The sequence below is a fragment of the Paramisgurnus dabryanus genome, chromosome 22 (genome assembly GCF_030506205.2).
Source record: "Paramisgurnus dabryanus chromosome 22, PD_genome_1.1, whole genome shotgun sequence".
Classification (NCBI taxonomy): domain Eukaryota; kingdom Metazoa; phylum Chordata; class Actinopteri; order Cypriniformes; family Cobitidae; genus Paramisgurnus; species Paramisgurnus dabryanus.
In genome coordinates this window covers 25,514,737-25,539,258 of record NC_133358.1, presented here as the reverse complement: position 1 = coordinate 25,539,258, position 24,522 = coordinate 25,514,737, and the positions used below count along the sequence as shown (strand labels likewise).

At 34.2% G+C, this 24,522-nt stretch overlaps 1 protein-coding gene across 3 annotated transcripts in view; it reads left to right on the top strand.

Moving 5' to 3' along the window:
• Positions 1-24,522, top strand: part of LOC135740278 (guanine nucleotide exchange factor VAV3) — a 121,059-nt gene that overhangs the window by 17,926 nt on the left and 78,611 nt on the right. For all 3 annotated transcript variants that reach the window (XM_065258490.2, XM_065258489.2, XM_065258488.2), the window contains exons 3-10: positions 18,123-18,181; positions 18,267-18,332; positions 20,254-20,362; positions 20,502-20,594; positions 21,718-21,786; positions 21,869-21,972; positions 22,057-22,156; positions 22,413-22,508. In XM_065258490.2, the coding sequence (XP_065114562.1) occupies positions 18,123-18,181; positions 18,267-18,332; positions 20,254-20,362; positions 20,502-20,594; positions 21,718-21,786; positions 21,869-21,972; positions 22,057-22,156; positions 22,413-22,508 (696 nt within the window). The remainder of the gene's footprint in view (positions 1-18,122; positions 18,182-18,266; positions 18,333-20,253; positions 20,363-20,501; positions 20,595-21,717; positions 21,787-21,868; positions 21,973-22,056; positions 22,157-22,412; positions 22,509-24,522) is intronic.

Genomic DNA, 24,522 nt, shown 5'->3' with positions numbered 1-24,522 from the left:
GCCACTGAGGAAATAAAAGATAATCAATAGCTTCTTTCTCTCTCTTTGTGTCTCTCTGTCTCTCACCTTTTTTACTTTTTTACTTGACTTATACTGTACATTGAATGCCCAAGTTGGCATATATAGCTGCACACACACACGCACGCACGCACACACACACAACATCCTTCTAAGGGTGAAGTGCCCTTCAAGGCTCTTGTTCCTGGGCGGATGTGGGGTTTATCGAGTATCAAGTGACAAGGTTTTTCAGTAATGGATGCTGAGTGGTTGTTGGAGGGGATGTGGGTTGGGGGTGCCATTCGGGTCCTGATAACACATGAAGCTCTGTTCCTAAACCTAGTAGGCTGTCTACCCACGGAAGACTGCATTTTTGGCTTGCGACTGACAAGATATATGTTAAATCTTGTTTATGGGTTAATTTGAATGGAAGCATGTGGTTCCATACTTTCCATACAATCCCAGAATGCATTGCATTAAAAAACAGTCATCTAAGTGTGGATAAGTTTAGACTTGAGATATTTATAGAGTTGCATTTGATACTGAAAAATACTAAACAGTTTTAATAAAACATAATTTCACCCTAAATATGAACAGGTTTTAATTTTAAGGGTCAAAGAATATTTGAGGTGCCAAATACATGTCATTAATATATTATATTATATAAATTACATTATAATACATAAAATACATAAAAATTATAATATGATCGCAATTAGTTAAAAAAAAAACAGAATAAAGTTTAACTTAATGCAAATCAACCTACTTTTTAAGTTTTGACTTTTGATAAGTTAACATAACTTAGAAAAACAAGTTGAAATTGTTTAGCTTGATTTATTAATCAAGTAACATAAAAATATATATGTTGATATGATATCAGTTTTTTACATTTACTGACTCTTTCACCTGATACGTGTGTGCTATTATTAGCTTTTGAGAGTATTAAGTAAGTCTAGCAACATGTGCTGATGCCTCGCTATGTTTGGAGAAGAGCTGTGTTCACCTTTGTATGTTAAAGGTCCCCCGACTATAAAGACTTGTATTCTTTAATAATTTTTATTTGCCTTCAACTACTAAAATTAATTGATAGAAACACATCAAATATTTTCTTTAAAAAAGAAAAAAAAAACTAATAATACACCATTATGTTTTGCATGCCAAAATTGACGAGGTGTAATGGTCGCTGTGAAATATTACTACAGTTTTTAGTGAAATGCGGACCACCGCTACCTGCTGTCTTATAACTCTCATCATTTTATAATCTACTGATTAAAGGCTTGTTTGTCACGTTTACCTCGCTGTCGCGTTAATAGAACGGGTTTTATTGCAACCATTTGACATCATAGTGATGAAAAACAAAATGGCACGCTACGATGAAGAAAGATATTTTCAAGTTTATTAAAACTATGACGTTATTTTACATTTACATTTAATCATTTAGCAGACGCTTTTGTCCAAGGTGACTTACAAATGAGGTAAACAATAGAAGCAATTATAGCAACCCAAGAACAGCAATACATAAGTGCACTGGAAATAGTCTCATCAAGTCTAACACAGTATACATTGCCATGTTTTTTTTTGTTTAAGAATGTATAGATAGAGATCAGGAAAAGAAAAAGATAGTAAGTCTTATATTAGAAAGTGAGGTAATGGTGGAAGAGATGGGTAGAGATGAGACAGCTACAGAGTCAGCAGATTGTGTCGTGAAATATAAATATACATTTTCACATTTATTTTGCCAATACCAGTGTTAATCTATTAAACCATACGAGGTACCATTTAAGAGTGCATAGTCCATCACAGGTACACACAGTATTACCCCAAAGTTTTTTTTTACCTAAATTGTACATATTAGGACCTTTTTAAAGGGTACGATCACACTGACAGCTTTTGTAAAAAAAAAAATTCTGACAGTGTACCACAGCTTTCTGCAGACACTTTATTCTAAAGGATGCCATAAACGTACAGTACAAACAAACTGTGCAGTTTCATAACAAAATGACACTTTGCTGAGTGACAGTGCCAGGAATCATTGTTTAGCTGAGTGCTCGAACAGAACAAGGCCTGAGGGAGACAACGCCGTAACGCGTGTCAGAGATTTTTTTTTAAAGGAACTACGACATCTGCTATTAGTCATGAGGGTGTGTGAAGTGTTAAGGCTCTTTCAGTAAAAATACACAGCATATAAAGAGGAAAGTGTGTCAAGTGCTTTGACTGTCCTCAAGGGCCTTTACAAACGAAGGTCTTTGATCTGTCACTGATCTTCGCCTGCGAGTGTCCGTTCCGCTAGCATTCAAACCTTTTCCAGTCGCTCCAGTTATGTAATTGTAACAGACGTCGAATTGCAGAAGTTAGGTTTTAAGTCATGGTGAATGCATGGTGGTGATAAACGGTCCGGTTATAATCTTACAGACAATTATTTTCACATGTAGATCTTAAGAAAATTTTGACGAACATGCTTAATATGTATGTGTTAATGTAACAGTCCAATTATAATCCTACATTTTTTACAGTTGTGCAATAATACCTTGTGTTTCATAATTTTCATACGTTTCTTTTTTATGTCTCTACTGTTTCTTCAAAATTAAATTTTTGGTAATAACCTGGAATAATGTTGATTGAAAAAAACAGTCAAAACAACCAATACCGTACATCATACGACATATAGTTAATTGCTATGACGTATTTTCACAGTTTACAACAAGCAAATAAAGATTAATAATAGCAAGTAAAACATAAACCTAAAAATGTAAGGTTACACGATTAAGATAATGATATTTTATTCTCTGGAGAGTTTATATTACAATTAATATTTTTTGTATAAAAACATACATTACATATGCTTTCAAAGCTGCTTTAAAGCAAATGAATGTTTTTGCATTTTAAAACAAAATTTTAGTAATATGCAATGATTACAATAAATGTGTGTGTGGATTTGTTTCCCAAAATAATTGCAGTAGTTTTGTCTTGACTGTGTAACCGTTTTTATTTGTCAATCTCTCCACTTGTGCTTCTAGTTTTGCTTCGCTGTCTTCTAACCCCGGTCACACAGTCACATGCCCCTGAGCAAAAAGCTGTAAACTGCTGGAAAGCGTTCACACTTCCTCTTTCCTGACTGTGTGACCTCTTTACTACGTGGCATTCCCTGTAGGTTGAGTTGCAAGCTTACTCATGCTTCCTGTCAGAGTCTCCTGTGGTTCTAATGCGGATGGGGTGGGTTGTGTGTTTAGACAAATCGTGTGTTTAGACCTACGCTACCACTAGAGAACTAGCGTTCGATTAAGATCAAGAGTCTGGGGCATAGTCACTACCTAAAGAACAAGGTTTATAACAGTAATTCAGATGTACTCTAGAAGTTGTTTATGCTTTGTTTGCAAAAGGTTGTGGTTTGATCCAAGGTAACACACATAATGTTAAAATTTTACTTTGGATGCACTGTATTGTAGGATTTTCACAAATATACAGGGTTCCCACGGTCCATGAAATTCTTGAAAGTTTGTGAATCTGGGGGGGGGGAATTCAAGGCCCTGGGAAGATTTTGAAAATATACATACATAGATACAGGTCATTGAAAGTGCTTGAATTTTTTTTTTTTTGGAAAAAAATCCATATTATTTCCTGTGTAGTGTAGGATAATATCATAAAATGTCTAGACTTTTTAAGCATACGTGCTTAACTGTTCGCTTTAAATGCTTATATCTTCTGTATGCGAATGTTGATTCATACCAAAATGCTTTTTTGCATAGTTGTGTTTGACACATGAAAACGTCTCGGGTAAGGTATTTAACTGTTGTTCCCTGAGAAGGGAACGAGACGCTGCGCCTTCCTTGCCATACTTCCTGCTTCCCTGTAACGCCGTCTTTGGCAATATTTCAGATAGCAATATAATTCCTGGCTCCCGCGTCACCCTGTCTTTGTCGTTAAGCCTCACCATTGGTTGAATTTGATAAACACATTCAGACGCACTTACCCCTGAAAGCGTCCCCAAAGTGTCACTGCAGTGATGCAGCGCGAGTTCCCTCAAAAGGAAACTGTAACAATGTATCTTAAAAGGTTACACAATGTAACCTTGCTCTCACTTGAAATGTGTCCCCACATTTAGTCCTTGAATTTGAGGGTATTGGATCTGGAAAGTCCTTGAAAGGTCCTTAAATTTGAAGTTAACTAAGGTGTGGGAACCCTGTAAAGATTAACAAATAGTTATGATTGGTAATTAATTAGACTTTCACGCAGTTACTTAGATATGCCAAGATATTCCATACATATTTTCTGTACTTCATTCATTAAATAATTCTCACAATTTATTGTGATTTATTTAATTTAAATCACAAAAAAATGCTGGATTTTTTCAAACCTGCGTTGGGTCAAAAAGGGTTGAACCCAAACTGGTGGGTTTTCATTAGACATATGCATAAATGCTGGGTCATTGGGCCCAATATAAAAAATGTCTGGGTTTGTCACTTTTTGATCCAACGCTGGCATATAACCTATAGCATTTTAAAAAAATTCTCTTTTGTAAACTGCCATAGCATTTTAAGATTAAACCACTCAACACCTTTAAATATTAAAAAAAGGGGAATCCAAGGCACTCTTCATATATCAAAAAAATAAAAAGCCTTTATTCAGACATGGCTATAACATTAAAACATTTAAACTGGGCAACAACCCACGCGTGCCAGCCCAGTTTAAATGTTTTTAATGTTATAGCTATGTCTGAATAAAGGCTTTTTATTTTTTGATATATGAAGAGGGCCTTGGATTCCCCTTTTTTCACGTTTTGCATGCATACCCCATACCAAAGAGCACCTAACTAATTTTTCCCAAGCTAATTTTTCAGCATTTTTATTTATGTAATGAAGAAAATATATCTTTCAGGAAGGTGAAAGTTGAGGAAAGTAAAAGTTCTGTAAATAACCATAAAGTGACCATAACATAAAAGTCTGTTGTAGTGAGCAATCTAAACCCGTGATATGAAAATGACATTACTTTGTCAAATCGATAGATCAGATGATAATGATAGATGAAGTGCTGCTGCAGATTCAATACATCATTAGTTTTTGCAATAATTGTAATAAACATGATTAGGTCAAGCAGACGCAATATTTAATAATATTTATAATGGCCTTAACTGTAAGGGTAAACGCATTTACTAAATGTAATATAGTAGTAGATTAAAACGTTAACACTTGTGGAAGACACTTGGTCAGTTTATTTTTGTTTTAAAAGTAGCTCAAAATCTTAGTGATGATTAATTGTAAATGATATTTAGTACAAAATTTGGTCTAATAAATGAGTTGACACTGATGGAGCTATGGTGGTACCCAAGACACCCAACAGGACTATATTTGCTCATGCAGTGACATTATAATTGGACATTTTGGCAAGTTATGTTAACATTCATGAAATTTTGCATTATCTAAAGTGACTTAAAGATAAAAAGCGCATGTGTATAACGTTTTGTGTATTAGATATTTTTGAAGAACTGTGGTAAAAAAAATGTCTCAGTGGTTTTGAAACAAATAAAAAAATCTGAAGCACTGCTAAAAAAGCTGCAGACGTTTTTCACAGAGAAGATGTTTTTAGACTATAGCAGGTGTGTGTTTGTGTGTTGAGCTCCTTACTGTGGTCAGCAGCACTGTCACAGATGGGGTTTTTTAACACTCTCATAACTGCTTAGGGTCCTGTATAGATTTCTGCAAACATCAATCGCTCATGCAAACCAGCGTACCACCTCAGTGGCCTATTTACACTCTACAAAGGACTTAAAAAAAAGATTTTACATCTGGTAATGGGCACATAGATGTATCACAAAAGCTAAATCATCCCCGAATCTGTGCGATCTGCAGAAACAAAGTATTGTTAGAATTTATACAGGAGGTGTCATTTATCTAAAGTTAATTAGAGACATTTTGCACAGAGAATTGAAGTTTTTTTATTGCAGCACCCCTCCGAGTCATCCATTTGGATCCTTTTAGCTTCACTGAAGCTCAAAGCTGTGTGGTTTATAAAAAGATGTTCTCTCCGGGCCTTTTTAAAAGAGCTCCAGTAAAACTTTCATAAGGGTTTTAAGCACTCGACTGAAACGCAGCCAGAAACTGATTTTTTTAGGGACGGTTTTAGTTAAACTCCTCTGGGAAATAGTGATAAAACATGCATAAGAATGGGTTAGAAACATTTACTTGCCAACAATGACTTATGAATATTCAATTATTAGTATTGGATTCAATTGAAGATTGATGCAAAACCCTCTAAGTGTTTCTTACATGTTTTCTTGTAAATTAGCATTTTTTATCGAATTTCTGCCAACAAACCGGTATTTCTGAATGACCTGAGGCCAGGAATAAGTGGATTTTTGATTAATGTATAATACATGGCATGAGCATCTCATTTTTGACGGAGGTGGTGTTTAGTGACTTTTGCATCTGAGCTCCTCAATTCTTCTTTTAATGTATGCTCATTCTTTTTATTATATTATACTATACTTTTACTGTATCATTACTACATTTTCTGTGTTACTCTATTACTCTACTATTTCTACTAATATTATACTATATTATACTATATTAGTCCAGTGATAAGTCATGAACAGACTTCAAGCAGGTCATAAAAAAATTATCATTATTCATATTTCAAAGACTGACGTCACATCCTTGTTTGAAATGTGGTAGCTGCCAGCGGCAGTGCTATTTTCTGTCTATGTTTACTTTTCACCAATGATATTGCTGTAGTACAAAAACATGTAAGTGATAAAAAATAACTAAAAGAATAAAAATACTCTGCAAAAAAAAAAAAAAACACATTTACTATGGCTGCACAATATTGACAAAATGTGATACATGTAATATATAAGCTGTAACAATGTTATAAGATTTAAGTGTGTAAAATCAATTTAAATTATATATATAATAATAATACATATAAAAACTTTTTCACTCATCTCACCAGTTTTTCCTGCTGTCTACGGTGACACAAAACTATATATTTTAATATATAATAAAAATACCAAATTGAGCAAGTGTGTATATATATATATATATATATATATATATATATATATATATATATATATATATATATATATATATATATATATATATATATATATATATTATATATGATTTAATAAAAATACCAAATTGAGCAAAAAGCTGAAATAATTGCATTTTTGTAAAGGATTTTTCTTAGAGATCAGATTTAGAATGATTATCAAATCATACACTTTATCATAAAAATCACAAAATTTATTACATTCGTTTTTGCTTCAGTTTTTTATAAATTGGGTAAGAGTGCTATCTAATGGATAATAGCGGGTTACAGATTACCGTAAAATCTCTTCAGGAAAGCGTCATTGGCAGGGAAATGTTTTCTCTTAATTGACGAGATAACTCGTCAATGGTGGGGAAAGAGTTAATGATGTTAAATTACAGTTATTGCTCGCACACAAACAGATAAGTATCAATCCAGTCATGCGAATTATAGAAGTGACACATTTGTCCAACGGTGACAGTACACCGGCGATAATCCTCATGCATAGATTGACAATTGTTAACCCAAAAATAAAGATTCTGTCATAATGTACTCACTCTTATGTTGTTACAACAAACCTGTATAAATGTCTTTGTTCTAATGAAGAGAGAACAATAGAACAATATTTTGAGGAATGTTTGTAACTAAACTGTTCGTGCACCCCATGAACGGTTTGGTTACAAACATTCCTCAAAATATTGTCCTTTGTGTTCATCACAACAAAGAAATTTGGGTTTGTAACGACATAAGAGTGAGTAAATGATGACAACATTTAAATTTTTGAGTGAACTATACCTTAAATCTGAAAGCAGGCTTCTCACTGGCTACACTCATGATCAGATTGATTGTGTGATTTTTCATCGACTGCTGTGAATGATGTAAGCGAGTGATGTAATCAAGGCAAGAACAAACACATGACTGACACAAGATATTGTTATTGTTTCCATCTTGTCAGCAAATCACATTTATATCACATATTTATAATTCCACTTCAGCCCGCATATTTTATTTAACGTTCCCGTTTTTGTGGATGAAGGATGCTGCTTGTCGGATGACAGGGAAGTTTAATCCTCGTGGTTGTGTGGGCAGCATGTGGGGGCAGCTCTTTGCCTTCTCCACGGAGGAGAAGGAGTTTTATATGGGGATAAGAAATCTTACAGAATGGTTATGGTGTAATCCTGTTTTATAACACTGCATAATACTTTGATGAGATTGTCAATACACTTTTAAGTAAATGATTTGTACACAGCATACATATTTTTTGGGGGTTTTATTAGGGTGATAACAGTATTTGCTAATTATTATTATTATTTCAAAGTTAAAAGAAACACAGCAGGAACATGAGTTCAGATCCACTGACACAAAGCAGTGTGGTTATTATGTAGGTCATGAAAGCAGCTGTTTCCTCTTGAGTTTTGTCCACCTGGCTATGATCAGTGTTGTAGTGGACTCGAGGGTTTTCAGCACTGTGGTTGCATTGCTGTTGGCACACACTCGTTCTGTTTGGGTTTAATTTGTTGTTCTTTGAGAATATTGGCATTGAATATAAGACAAACAGGCCAAACATTGCAAGATTGCAAATGCAGTTGTAAATGCTGGAAAGTGAATTCTCTCCAATTGTGTTTGATTTGTTTATGTCTTTGTCCTTTTGAGGACTTACTCTGCAGATGTTCGGATGAAGTCACTGGAATAGTATCAGTATGAAATCGACATGGACACTGTTTAATACCCTGCTAAATGCGACCCGGCCTGTAAAAACCCAACTAGTCATTTTTTTGTGATGAAATAATGACATCCCTACCCAAAACCAACTCTTACCCTAATGCCAGGCGACATATAAAAAATTAATCAGAAAAAACAGTATAAACCAATATATAAAGGGAGATTCTAATGCAAACACCAAATCTAACCCTAAACCGAAGCGACAATGGTTTAAAAATGGGAAAAAGCAGTTGAGGAACCAATACGTGATAATTACACGAAAACAGGAATTCGTTATACGATCACAAAAAAACGCAGAAATTTGTGATAAGATCACGAAAAAAAGAATAAAATGTGTATAAAGACCTTACAAATATGGATGCATGATAAATCGAATGTGATTGTCATGTGCATCTTGTCAATAAAACCGGTTTCTTCATCAGTAGTAAATCACCCTCACCTGCTTTAAGATATAGAGGCATTTACTACACAAAGCCGTAATTTACTGACAATCAGGGCAATTTCGCCTTCATTATCACGTACGTATCATCTGTGATAATGAATGTGATATTGCCCAGCTTGTCAGTAAAACTACGGCTTTGTGTAGTAAATGCCGCTCCATCTGAAAGCAGGTAATGGCGATTCACTACTAATGAAGAAACCGGCTTTACTGGACAATCACATGCGATTTATCATGCAGACCTACTTACAAAATGAACTGTGTTCTTTTAATTGCCTAAGTATGATCTTTCTCTCTGCTGACTGACAGCAAAGTTTAAGGTTTTCTCCACCCACCTCACCACATGCCCCCTTGACCCAGTCCCCTCCCATTTATTACAGGCCCTTTCAGACACCCTCACACCAGCACTCACACATATCTTTAACACCTCCCTCCTCACCGGCACATTTTCATCCACTTTTAAGCAGGCCCTGGTCACACCACTGCTTAAAAAAGCTTCTGTTACTGACAGTTACCCATCTTAATTCTTCCGTTCATTGTGAAAACACTTGAGAGAGCTGTTTTTAAACCAATTATTCATTTTTTTCTGTCTGTGAATTACCTACTCGATGACAATCAATCAGGCTTCAAATGCAACCACTCCACCGAAACAGCGCTGTTAGCGGTCACATTACGTCTAGGTGATCCAAATCTTCGGTTCTGATTTTACTAGACCTATCGGCAGCCTTTGACACAGTCAATAATCAGATCCTACTTGCTACCCTTTCATCGCAAGGGATCACTGGTACTCCTCTCCAATAGTTCAAATCTTATCTCTCTGAGAGATCCTTTAGGGTCACTGGGGTTCCTCAGGGTTTAGTGCTTGGTCCACTCCTTTTTTCCATCTATACAACATCTTTAGGACCTATCATACAGGCAAATGGCTTCTCCAACCACTTCTATGCTGACGACATGCAATGTAGAGTGTTCAGAAGATGCACGACTCAAAAGTAAACTGATCTTTCACTACTGCTGGTAATGCTATTATATGATTTAAAATCATCTAAAGTTACAGTATTAATATGTAATAGTATTTTATAGATGAAACAAGGCGCATGTTTTATGCTTTCAGTGCTGAGGTTTTATTTATGAAGGCGGTATTGTACTGTATATCAGAGCTCTGATTTAATTACGGCACACTCATGAAGGCACAAATGAGAAAAATGAATAATTAATGAACATAAAAATGGAAAACTGTAACTGGATTAAATATTCATTTCATTGCCATGTTATGCATCAACTTGATAGTCACGATACCCATTAAAAGGCTTTCGTACCAATGTCAGTCTGATGTCCTCTGAGATCTGTGGGTGAAATTATATTAAACTCCAGTTCATAATCACTGATCTGGGGTCAGGAATAAACGTTCAGGAAAGCCTGAGGAATATGCCTGCAAGAACTATTAAGTGGATATTGCAAGGCAGTCTGCAAGCCACAAAGGACTTTGCTTTTAGTTTAAATATAGGCAACGCTTTTCTTCTTTGAGACATTGACATGGACCACAAAGGCTTCTGGGGGATTTTAACATCTGATTTAACATCTTCTCCTGCTGAGTGTAAAACTGCTTTTTTATTATAGAAATCAAGGGTAGATCTCACTGTTGCAGAGCTTTTGTAAAGGGCCACAATATCGCTGTTTATAATCGAGTTGATTTGATTAGTTGTGAAGCTGGTTTTAAGCATTTATATAAACTTATTTTCAATACAGCTTTTGTTTGATAAGATTAAATTTTCAGTAGAGTCCCGCATAATTCACAGCAGATGCTTTGTTTATTTAGACACTTTAATACAGCTGGTACTTTGTGTTGTTTCAGACGGTTACTATTTTATGAACATCGAAATGTTATGATGCATTATAACTTTTGCTTTTATATTATCCACAAGTTAAGAGCAAACGTTATAATGGATCATAAAGTTTTGATGTTCATTAAAAAAGAAGTGTTTTTTTACAAAACCATGAATTCTTGTATGATCTGCATGTTGATCAGTCCACAAATGACTTAAAAATGACACTCATGCAAATGTACATTTTATAAATGTGACTCTGTCTGGACCACAAAGCCATAAGGGTCATGTCATAGACTCATAAAGGGATACCGTCTAGAGTTCTTGAACCACCACATGGAGGACGTTAAATGCCAATTTTAAGTTCTCTCAAGCCAGTACAATACAAGATGCTCACAGGTGCAAAAACATAAGGAATTCAAAAGGAAAAAAACTTAAGAAAAAACACTTCAATATATAAATAAAAATAAACTTGGATCAGGTATAACAATTAAATCAGAATACTCAGCAGATCCTGCTCTCACTACCACCTGTCATAGACTAACCTGCCCACTTCCTTGTAGTGATGGTCGCTTTCAAAGCACTGCTTCATGAGACTTTGAAACTTTTACGAATCTTTTGTTTCGAATCAATTGGTTTGGAGCGTTTTTCAAACTGGCCAAGTCACGTGATTTTAGCAAACGAGGCTTCATTACGTCATAACTGTTTCGAAACGTTTCAAAAATCCGATGGTTCACCACTAGGGGTAGTTGATTACAATGACCAGTGTCTAATGGCGCTTTTCCATTGCATAGTACCCCACGGTTTAGGTCGGGTCAGCTCACTTAGGCTTGGTTAGCTTTTCCATCAAGTTTAGTAACACTTGTGGGAGGGATTATAGGCGTGTCGTTATATTTGCGCTGCCTACTGCTGAATCATACAAGTGAGAGCGATGTTGTAATTTACATCCCCATACATTAATTTATTTCTCAAATCAAAATTGGCCACCACAAGTAGATGTTTGCACATCACGTTTATCACTTACCTCTGTCACACCGGTGGGATCAGTTGACACGCTCCGCTGAGCCTCATTGAAGTTGCATTTAAGCATATAATGCTAATGTGCTCGTCGCGAATGTTCCGCCACAACTGCAAGTCTGTATAAAAACTGGTATGGTGTTCCTGATTCTCAATCTGTGGATGTTTTCATCGCTAAAAGGGAGTTTGGGAACTTATAGCAGAGCACAGATGACAACAGGTTTGCTCGAGACAGCGCAAACTAGCATGAAGGTAAAGCTAATCTTTCACATTATAGGGATGACGCTGGTAGTGACGATTCTCTCAGACCAATCAGTGATCTACGTTGTTTTCGCGTCACGTTTTGGTATCAGCTCGTGTCCCCTGAAACCCCAACCGAGGTGGTTCTAAAAAAAGTATTGGGTACTGCGTACTGCACCCAATGGAAAAGCTCCCAAAAGTAATCTGACCCGACCCAAACTAAACTAAACCAAACCAAACCAAACCAAACCAAACCAAACCGTGGGGTACTATGCAATGGAAAAGCGGCATAATATGGTTAGGTGAACTCGGGTCAGTTTTATTATGCAAGTTCATAAAACATGCATCCTTCTGACTAATAACACAACCATTTTGTCTACTTTTTGTTTATAGACAGATTTAATGACAAAAATTTGCATAATTAAAAGGGGTTCCTTTTAATGATTTGTTTGCCCTAAATAAAACTAAAAACACACAATCCACTTTTAATTATGTTCTTGCTATTATTTTGTAAAAAAGTGTAAAATGTTTACAGATCTGCTTTTACACTATTTTGACCAGAAGGTGTCGCCAGCGTGTTTTTCGAACTGCTTCGAAAAACTGAATCAATTTTCAAAGTAATTAGTTCAATAGATTCAAAGCTTCGAAAAGCTTTCGCTGCGTCCGAAACCGCCTACTTCCATTCTATATAGTAGGCGAAGTAGTGCTTTTTGGATACTATATATAGTATGAAAGTAGGCGGTTTCGGATGCAGCGTTTGTTTCTCCCGTCAAAACCAAACAGAAAAAAAACATTTATTATTATGTTTTAACTCACTAAATTCTAATTCCCCTGTTGTCTTGAGATAAAGAAATAAACTTTCTAATCCATTATAAATTATATTTTTCTCCCATCACTACTAGTGATGTTAGGTTCTTGAACGAATCATTCTTTTGAGCCGGTTCTCCGGAAGTAACCGGTCGAGCCCGTTCATAAATCGAACTGAATCGAACTTTAGTTTTGGGCATAGGTTCTGGGTTGATGACGCAGGACGCACAGCCGAAATAGCACGTCGAACTAAAAAAGAACAGAACGAAGTTTGTCGAGGATTGCCGATGATTCTGACGGATGAGTTGCTGACACTGCGTGTGAAGAGGATTTGAACGAGCCTGATATGCAAAGTTTCTTGTTTTATTAGTTTCTTGATATTATTGTTTTATTAAAAAGCTTTAGTTTTAGTACGATTTATTGTGCATGCAAATCATATTGTAGTTGTTTAAGGAAGACCAATGAGTTTAAAAGACAAAAAGTTGTCTAAATGAAGTTCTTCGCAACATGCACTACTAATGATAAATTCATTTTTTATATATTTATAGTAGGAAATTTACTAGTCTTGTTAATATGAAAAATATAAATATGAAACATGATCTTTACTTAATATCCTAATGATATCTTGGATAAAAAGATAATTTCGACCCATACAATGTATTGTTGGCTATTACTACAAATATACCCGTCCTGCCGGTTTTGTGGTCCATGGTCACAAATAGGTAACATTTATAACAACAGTTACAACAGTACCAGCTGCATAAAAGTATATATATATATATATATATGCATGCATCACTTCTTACACAGACCACTTTTACTTAACACTGACAATACTATTCTGACCATTGACCACTTTTACTTAATAATACTGACAATAGAAAAGTTCGTAATATTTCACTTGCAATATACATATGTATGTAACAAGTTTTACTGTGTCGTTTGTTTAGTGTGTTTTTATATTATATATCTTTAGTGTTTGTTGCTAAATATATTTTTCTGTATTTTATTTGTCACACTATCGTTTCTTCCACCATTTGTTTGTTTCTTTGTACTGATGAATTAGTAGAGAGAAGCAGTAAAGCATCCAGATTTTTCTCCCACTATCTGAACAATCACAAGACCACACGCAAATGCTTATCATTTATATAATCATGCATGCAGTTTTACTTCAGATTTATATATAATTCTTTATCAAGTGTGTTTACATCTACTCCCATATCAGTTACCTGTACTGAGGTTACCGAGGACCTTACATGTGGCCTGTTCATGCCACATAAGCACTATCAGATTAGTTTATCTACATATCTATTTTCGATTTAATAGCACTTTACTACAGACATTAAAGAGCAGGAAACAGTAAGGGAGCGGTAAAATAAATCAGTTGATGATAAACTGTTATTAGGTGGAGTGTGCCACTTAAACAAATTGTGTAGATCTAGTGCTTAACAAATTTGTTAGACCACCACCCAGTGTTTGTGTCACAGGGTGCCCTAAACCAAAATCATTTTTTATGTTGCAATTGCTTATCCACCAGGATGTGTTATCAAAAATACAAAAAGTGAAAGATTAACGTAATGACAAGTTAAACTTACTTTAATTGGTAACACCTAAAAAAACTTATATAACTTTAAATAAAATTTTAAGGTGAAAAACAATTGGTAATAGTTAAAATATTGGAACTTTTCAACTTAAAATTTTTACTACATTTTTTAAGTTTACCATGAAGACATATTTTATAATTACTGGTATGTTTTTCATTTAAATGTAGGGCTTTAAATTGTATTTCAGTGGTTTTCCTAACATTTTAGTGAACGGATTGCGGAAATCACAAATATGTAAAAGGAATTTAAAATTGAAACAAATCATCTTTGGGTGCTTTCCTTTAAGTTTCCTTTCAGTTTTCAGAGGCTGATGATGAACATTTTCTGAAAGTTTATCAGTTCCTTTCACTTTAAGAATTTCAGATCCTTATTCTTACTGTATCAGTTAAAGTGCTGTTATTGAAATGAGCCATAGTTTTAATTATATTAATGCATCTGGCAGATGCTTTGATCCAAACAAACTATATAGTTATATCAATATGTGTTAAAGGCACTTGTGGTCTGGACCATACAGCTCAGTTTAGCTGATCTCAGCAAATATGACTTCATTTGTCAATTGAAAGAAACTTTTCATTTCTTGCTGATAACTGCAATGACTGTAAAAAAAAGTATTATTGAAAGATACTCCATTTGTTAAATGCTATGTTTTTAAATATATTCATAAATTAATTAAATTGCAACTATTAATAAGTTTATGAGCTGAACTTACAATAAAGGTTATCATTTTTTATTATTCTTTGTTAATGTTTATTAATGCCAATACAATTTTTTATGTTAGTTCATTGTGCATTAACTAATGTTAACATTTTCAGATTAATAATGCTATCGAAGTATTTTTTATTGTAAGTTAATGCTGGCTATGCAATAATTAAAATGTTAACAAATACATCCTTATTGTAACGTGCTACCAAAATATCTTTCGTCTTTTGGTCTGTAAATTTTACATGAGCGTATGTGCATTTTGTCCAACTATACATAGGAGAAATGCTGCTTAGAATATGAAACTAGAGTCAAGCAGACTCACTGAGCACTTTTACAGTCATAGCGAAATCCCAGTGCTGTCATTTCAGTCGATCTGTATCTATAAACCAACCCGAAAAACTTTCATCTCTGCACAGGTTTATAAGAAATGAAGCAAATAATGTTCATAGAGTAAAAAAAAAGAAACTCTAGATGTGTTTGGATTCATAGGAAACACATCATGGTCATGAATTCACCCTTTAGGTGTACCGAATGTAACACAGATTTTTTAAAAAGTTTGGCACCTGTTGAAGTCTGTTTCTCTCCGTCAACCTGTTTTGCAAGCACAGACAAATAAATTTAGATTCTGGAGGCTTTTCTCCGTGTTTTGGAAATCTTTATCCAATCTTTCCATAGCAATGGTCTGTCTGTGTGCAAGACATCTTCCCTTTTCTAAATGTGACCAAGCAAGTTCCCCATCGTTTTTTGTGCCATTCGTGATGTTTTACTGCTTTTTTTGCAACGTCAGGAAATTTCCTAACGCTCCGTTTCGTCTTATAAACGAAAGTAATATTTGCCTATTGTGCTTAAGCTGCCATATTTGGTCTTCCTGTTCTGCTGTACGTTTGGAGATTTTAATGAGAAGTGCAGTGAATACTCCTTAACCATGTACAGAGTGAAAACTGATACCTTTGAGATGTCACTTGACGTCTAGCCTGTACAGGAAGCCAGGGGACCCATTCATCTCCTTTAAGAGTTAACAAAATATCCGGTGTGTGTCAGCAATGATATCTGTGCCTTCAGTATGTTCACCCACTATAAAACATATCTGGGTAATGCAACAGATCCGCTGTTTGGTGCTATACCTTGTGGAACATTACTGTAACAAGCCCGTATTCAAGTCTTTCCGGTTTAAGTGTAAATGTGATGAGTAGGTGAAGATGTGGAAATCCCAATAGAGATTGCCCAAATGCAATGTCTATGAATAAAGTAAAAACACAAGCAGCTTATATCCGGCTTATAAGGTATTTTTTGCATAAGTTAGCCACTTTTAAAGTAGTCAAGATTTTTTGGTCTTTTATAAAAAACATTTGCACATTATTAATTATTTAAAAATACAATTTGCACCTAACCTATAAAATTGACTTATGTGGTGCAATATAATGTATACAGTATATTTTTTACAGTAATATATTTTTGATTCAAAACAAAAAGCATTTAATTATAAAGGTAAAGAACTATTCATACTAACATTCAAATAAAATATGCATTACCATCATCAGACCTAAAAAAATTAAAAAATCAATTGCATTGGATCAGATGATGTCACAATCCTCTTTGCAAGACAAGACTTTAATAGTCCAATGTCTCTTTCTCTTAGCAACAGTTATATGCAGGGATTCACTGTTTCACGCTTGACTCGGTTTCATCTCTGTTTTCATAATGTAATGCAGCTGAGTTCATTCGAGCTGGTGTGATCGCGATTGATTTCTAAATGCATCCTCCCCAGGCACAATGTGTTCAAATGCACATCTACACAAATACAGCTGAATAATAACCAACATGTTTCAGTAGGAATCAGTACTATTTTACAACATTTGCACCAATCCATGACATAATTAGTTTGATGGCTTTGCTTGACTGTATTGAGCTGTGCAATGCATACACTGAAATAATGGTCAAAAGGCTGTCACTGCAGCAGTGCCCTTTAATAATATCTCAATATGTATCATTAAGGTACAGATATGTACACATTTGGTACCACCAATATGTGCCTCTGAGGTACTAATATGAAATCTTTAGATACAAAGATGTACTTTTCTTTCACCACAGTGACAGCCAGGGAGCATTTGTTCACCATTTTTCTGGCTTTGTATGCATTAATCTTTTGTTTCTGACCGTGAATCCTGATTCGCTCTTGATTTTGTTGATTTTTTTCATTTTAAGAGATGCTGATGGATTTTCAGGACTCAGGATGAGAAGTTTGGTGTAATGTTGGGTTGTGAACACTCATAGTGTTGAATGAATTTAATGGATATGTATGTCATTATTTTGGTCTCAGAGGTTGATTGTTAATGTTAACCTCTACTGTAACATACAGCTTGATGCACACTGACCCCTGCTGGTTAAAACTAATGCTGCAGTTTTGTTTATAATTACTGTTTTGACCATAATTACTTTTAATAGGAACACTTCTGATCTGCGGTATATAGGTCTGTTGTTGTCTATTATTATTGTTTATGCGTTTTAATGTTTATGTTTAGTGTAACTCGTTCCTAGGCATATTTAACTTGAAGAAAACTTGAACTAATATCAATATGTGACATGCATTTATTTTCTTTTTAGAATTTTTTTGGCTTTGCATTAGTTTTAGATCACCCTGTCAGGGTGCATTTGTTTATAATGTCCATCCGACTTTTGTTTATGTAATATTTAAGTAATATTTCTTTTTGATATTAATAAATAAATTTATCTTTTTTCTTTTAGGTTATGGACACATTGTCCAAGCTCTCGCATACACATATAGCACAGCAAACTGGAATAAGGTATGTTTAGAAAAAAGATGTAATGCTATTTGTTTGAAGAACACATGAAAACATATTCACGTTTGTCTCTTTCTTTTTTTCTCAGGCCATTTCCAACAGAAGAAAGTGTTGAAGATGAGGACATTTATAATCACCTTGAGGATCTGATAGAGTGAGCCCTTTTTACTATGCTATACTACACTGTATACTACACACCACACTCATTCCCATTGCTCAAAGCTTTTGTTAAAAAATATATAGGGGGTCAACACAGGTCGATATCAACATATTTTGCTATGGTATAATCCACACATGGTCATTTCTGTCAGCTCACTAAGCCCACTAAGGTAACAGCATCTGACATTAGCTGTCAGATATTGCCTTTGGCCGTTTGCCAGCGTTCCCAGTACTGCCACATACTGTATAAAGTCTCTCACTCCAGTGGACAGCCAGGAACAAACACACATTTAAAAAAAACTGTATAACAGGACCATGGAGAGCCCAGCAGTACTGTTTTGATCTCACACCCCACAGGAACAGTCCAAAAGTGTTAGTCTTTTGTTCTACAAACTAGTGTACTACACTCCTACACACCCCTACACACCGTAATAAGTACACAAATAAGTATATAGTATGCGAGTGTTGGGAAATTGTAACTGAATCATACTGTCATATGTTATCACAATTGCCACATAAAGGGAAACCGGCTTGAATAAAGAAAAACACACCCATTGAAAAGAAATTGTATGAGATCACATATGGCAAAAATATATTTTAAAATATCATTTTAAATAGATTTCAAAATATACAAAAAAGAGCCCAAAAATATATGTACTGAAATATATTTTGAAATAAAAATGTATTTTTCATTATTGGCCATTTTTTGAAATATATTTTAACAACAAATATATTTTAAAGAATTTATATTCATGTTGCATCAAAAGAAAAACTTAAAATAAATATATTTTCAGCTGCAAAAATCTCGTTATATTTTGGCCAGGAAAAAAATATTTTTCGCCGTATGGGTTGTAAAATTAGAAATGTATTGGTTGCCCCTGAAACACATTTTGAAATATAATATTATATAATTTTTTTATATTATATTATATTTCACTTTATTAATATAATATAAAAATGTATTTATTATGACTCAACTTGTATACTTAAATGTTCCGATTTCTTTGTATGAATTCAATATTTGGCTTGATGGCTACATCTGGTGGAAATTTTGAGTCAATAGAAATCCCCTTACTGATAAAAATATATATATTAAGGTTTACTTTCTACAAAATGTATTTAGCATATATTTAAAACATAGTTTTGTAAAGAAAAATAACTTTTTTTTGCCGTATGGGATCTCTTGAACACCTCGATTTGAGAAATGAGATTATAAAAGGAAATTACATTAAGTTTCCTAACTATACCAACTAGTAGGCCTGCAGACAGAATTGAATGGATGTTTAGCAGATTTTGATGTTACTGTCACTTTATTTTGCCCTGACTTCATCTACATCTGTTTTTAAGCACATTACAGCGTGTCACTGTACAACCTTCTGGTTTTATCAAGCCGAAAATCATTTTCCATTTGTAATGGTGAAACATTTTCTCTTGTGGTAGCATTGCTGTGATTTTGTCTTTGTCAGAGAGTCAATTTGAAACTGATTTGTCATAGATTCAAACTACAGATGCGGTTAACACAATTTCTTTATTTCCATCCATATGGAAAAAATATCTGAGTAACTTCAGGTCCTGACTCAGCTGTAATGACAGTTCATTTCAGTTTTGGATTTTGGTTTAACTGCGACTGAATAATTTTACCATGTGTTTAATTTAGTCACGGGAAACATAATCTTTTTAAACTCCCATTGAGCCATTTTGAGACGAGTTTTTATCAGATCTGCTCAAGTGTTTTAACATATCAGCTCTTCTCATGGGTCTTTCTGTCCTATCTTTCATCGCTCTCGCATCACTGTCTGCTGTTGTTTAGTGTGTAACAAATGCATCTGTAAATTACAGCAAACAAATCTCTGTCCAGCATCAAAGCCGCTTGAGGATTTTTCTCAACGTAGTTGTTAATGCTTTGTGTGTCTCAGTGAGAATGGCGTGGAAGATGAGGAAGATCTTTATGACTGCGTGTACGATGATGATGAAGGTGGAGAGGTGTATGAAGATTTAATGAAGGTCGAGCAGGTTCAGCCACAGGTGTGCCACCTTCCGCCTACCCTAAAATGTCTCTTTTGTAATTAAGTATATGTCCAGACATCATAATATGCCATGAAATGTCCTTTTACAGTAATGTGGGACATTTGTCTCTGTAAAAATGTGTTTGTTGTAATTGCAGAAACAGGCAGAGACTGATGTCAGGAGCTGCTGTCTGATGGAAATCAAACAGACGGAGGAGAAATATACAGAAACGCTGGACTCTATAGAGAAAGTACGAACTCACAGCCCATATATTTAGCATTACTGTAACATTATAGCTTGTTTGAGGTGGTGTCTGCAATGAGTTAACTCCTCATTACCTCTATGCTATGGTAGGGTCCCCCTAGTGGTTTGCCGGGGAATTGCAGGGGATTCGTGAATTGAAAATCAATTATTATTAAATCATATAATGCTAATAAATTATTTTAGAATTAAAACATCTAAATAAAACACCAACAAAAATATTATTTATTTGTTTAATCTGCATGTCATGTGACTATTACCCAACACTACAATATATCAGAAAACTGAGAACTTATGCAAAATGGACAGATAGGCCTACATTTAATGTACCAATAAAAGAAAATTACACCAGATGGAGGTCCAATAATAGGTAATAATAACAGTAACTATGTAAAATACTACTGATAAAACAGATAAAAAATATTTTTTTGAAGTTAAACATGCAAATGTGCTATTAGATTATTTGAATATTTACTTTCATTAAGTAAGTATTTTAATATTTTATAAAATTTTCATTGCAGTTAAGGTAAATGAATAAGAGGGTTTGCTTGACAAAAAAGTTTGAAAAGCCCTGCTATATGGTACTATCATACTGTGCCATATTACCTGTATGCAACTTCCTTTACAGTATTTACTATGGTAATTATAGCTTGCACCAAAGTAAGTTGATATTATTTATTGTATTTATATAGTGCAATAATGTTTTGGTATTAGTCACCACATAAAAACATGAAACATAAACACAACATAAACAAAGATTTTTAAGACAAACATATGTTAGATGATTATATAATTGCATGTGCAATTGGTTTCCAAAGTTTTATTTTTTGCTTTTTCAAATTTTTATAAATATATTTTGTACTCATTATATCTTACAGGTCATAACAATATTGTATTTTGTGACCTAAATACAAAACTAATATATAAAACCGCTGTGGATGACATATCCAGTCGTGAAGGTTATACCTATCATATGTTGTGAATATATTTTTATTGTCATGTATAAGAAACGCTGAATGAGACTTATTAAGTCTTATTAAATATTTTTTATTACGTATTATATAAATATGTCATACCCATTTCAGATTTCTAAAAGTGTAAATAATCCACAGTTTTTCATGAAGCCTTTGGGACAGTCGCTGTCCAGCTTGGAGGTTGAAAAAGTGTTCATCAATATTCCAGTGAGTCACAACACGAATCCTTCATAGCATTAACCTGCGTCTCACTGTACTGATGCCTAATATATCACATTATCTCAAACAGGATCTTGTAAAAGTCCACACAAGCCTTCTGAAAGAGGTCCAGGACTCTGTTCTTCAGCATAATGCCAGTAACCTGTACCAGATCTTTATAAATTACAAAGAGAGGTGAGAGATTTGTGTCTATTATAATCACATATTATCTGTTTCCTCTCTTTTATTCTCACATGCATTTGTTTTTCACTGTAATAGATTAGTCCTGTATGGGAAATACTGCAGTCAAGTTGAATTGGCCATCGCGTGTTTGGATGACATGTGTAAGAACAGAGAGGATCTCAGACAGATGTTGGAGGTAAAACGCTCTTGTGAAACTTTTGAGAATTTAAATGTTAGTTTTAGATTTTTTTACAAAAGTTTTTTGACAGAATAATTACTTTGGCACTCATATTAATGTTTATTTGCTGTATAACACTGCCCCCTAGTGGTTGTGAACAGTACATAACTTATCAATGTCATATTTTGCTCATTATATAAATGTATAAATGCAGAATACTCAACTGTGTGGAAATGTACATATGCATTGTTTGTTTGTTTGTTATCAATTTTAGTTATGCTCCAAAAGAGCCAATAATGGGAAGTTTACTCTGAGAGATCTGCTGGTTGTTCCAATGCAGAGGGTTCTTAAATATCATCTGCTTCTACAGGTTTGACATTGTTTTTTACTGTATACCTGCTTATATGTAACATGTTTAAAAATAATGCATTGTTTAAATACTTCAACCATTTAAAAAGATACCAATATATACAGGGCTGTCTAAAGATTAAGTGGGATTAATCACATACAGAATTTATGTGTGTGCTCTATGTGTATATAAATAAATAAATAAATAAATAAATATATATATATATAGATAGATAGATAGATAGATAGATAGATAGATAGATAGATAGATAGATAGATAGATTTTAAATAATTCAAAATATAACCATGTACATACATAATACACACACACACGCACGCACGCACGCACGCACGCACGCACGCACGCACACACACACACACACACACACACACACACACACACACACACACACACACACACACACACACACACACACACACACACACATATATATTATGCAAACACAAAATTTTTATTTAGTATATGATTTATCGCGATTCATTTTTTAACAGCCCCAATATATACCATTTAGGTACCGATATGTATATATTTGATAGCAAAATGTACCTCTGAGATACTAATATGACCTATTCAGATGCAAATGTGTACATTTTTAAAGGGTACAACTTTCCCAGTGACAGCTAGGGACCATTTTTATCATAAATTTTTATTTGGCACAGATAATAAACATTTTATGTAGTGAGAGAAGCAATTGTATCTATTGGAAATTAGTTGGATCATTAAACATTGAAACTTGATGTTTATGATGTTACTGGTTAAAGGATTAGCCCATTTTCTTAAAAAAAAAAAAAATCCGGATAATTTACTCACCACCATGTCATCCAAAATGTTGATGCCTTAATTTGTTTAGTCGAGAAGAAATTATGTTTTTTGAGGAAAACATTCCAGGATTTTTCTCATTTTAATGGACTTTTATGGACCCCAACACTTAACAGTTTTAATGCAGCTTAAAATTGCAGTTTTAAAGGACTCTTAACGATCTCCAACGAGCCATAAGGGTTCTATCTAGTGAAACAATTGTCATTTTTGGCAAGAAAAATAAAAAATATGTACTTTTAAACCACAACTTCTTGTCTTCCTCCGGTCCTGTGATGAGTCAGCGTGACCTCACATAATTGCGTAATGCCGTGGAAAGGTCACGTGTTACATATATGAAACGCACATTTGTGGACCATTTTAAACAATAAACTGACACAAAGACATTAATTAGTATCATTCAACATATAACAACTTCGGAACGGTCCTCTTTCTCCACTGTTGTAAACACTGGGGCATAGTTTCACATATGTCATCCGTGACCTCTTGACGTGATGACGTATTATGTGAGGTCGTGCTGGTGCGACAAGAAGTTGTGGTTAAAAAGTGCATATTTCTATTTTTATTGCCAAAAATGACAATCGTTTCGCTAGATAAGACCCTTATGCCTCGTTTGGGATCATTTAGAGTCCTTTGAAACTGCAATTTTAAACTTCATTAAACTGTTAAGTGTTGGGGTCCATTAAAGTCCATTAAAATAAGAAAAATCCTGGAATGTTTTCCTCAAAAAACATAATTTCTTCTCGACTGAACAAAGAAAGACATCAAAATTTTGGATGACATGGTGGTGAGTAAATTATCTGGATTTTTTTTAAGAAAATTGACTAATTCTTTAAAATTGTTCACAATTATTTTCTTCTTTCTCGTGTACTGTACAACACTTTTTATCAGCTACATGTTGTGTTTTTAAATGAAGTAAACAAACAAACAATCCTTTTATCATTGGCCTTGTCCACTTTCAAGTAATTTCCAGAGCTGAGAAAGTATTTCATTTTATAGTAATTCCTGTACATCTGTAAATCATTCAAGATAAGGCCACAAACATTTTTAAGAAACAGCTATTTTTATCTCATTGTCATAAAATGTCTGCTTTACCTCTAATGTCCGCTAGGAGCAGTATAGTCCATGTCTTATTTCTGTAAACCATGTATAAAACTCACCAATAGGGGGCAATATAATACACAACAAAATCCTCCAT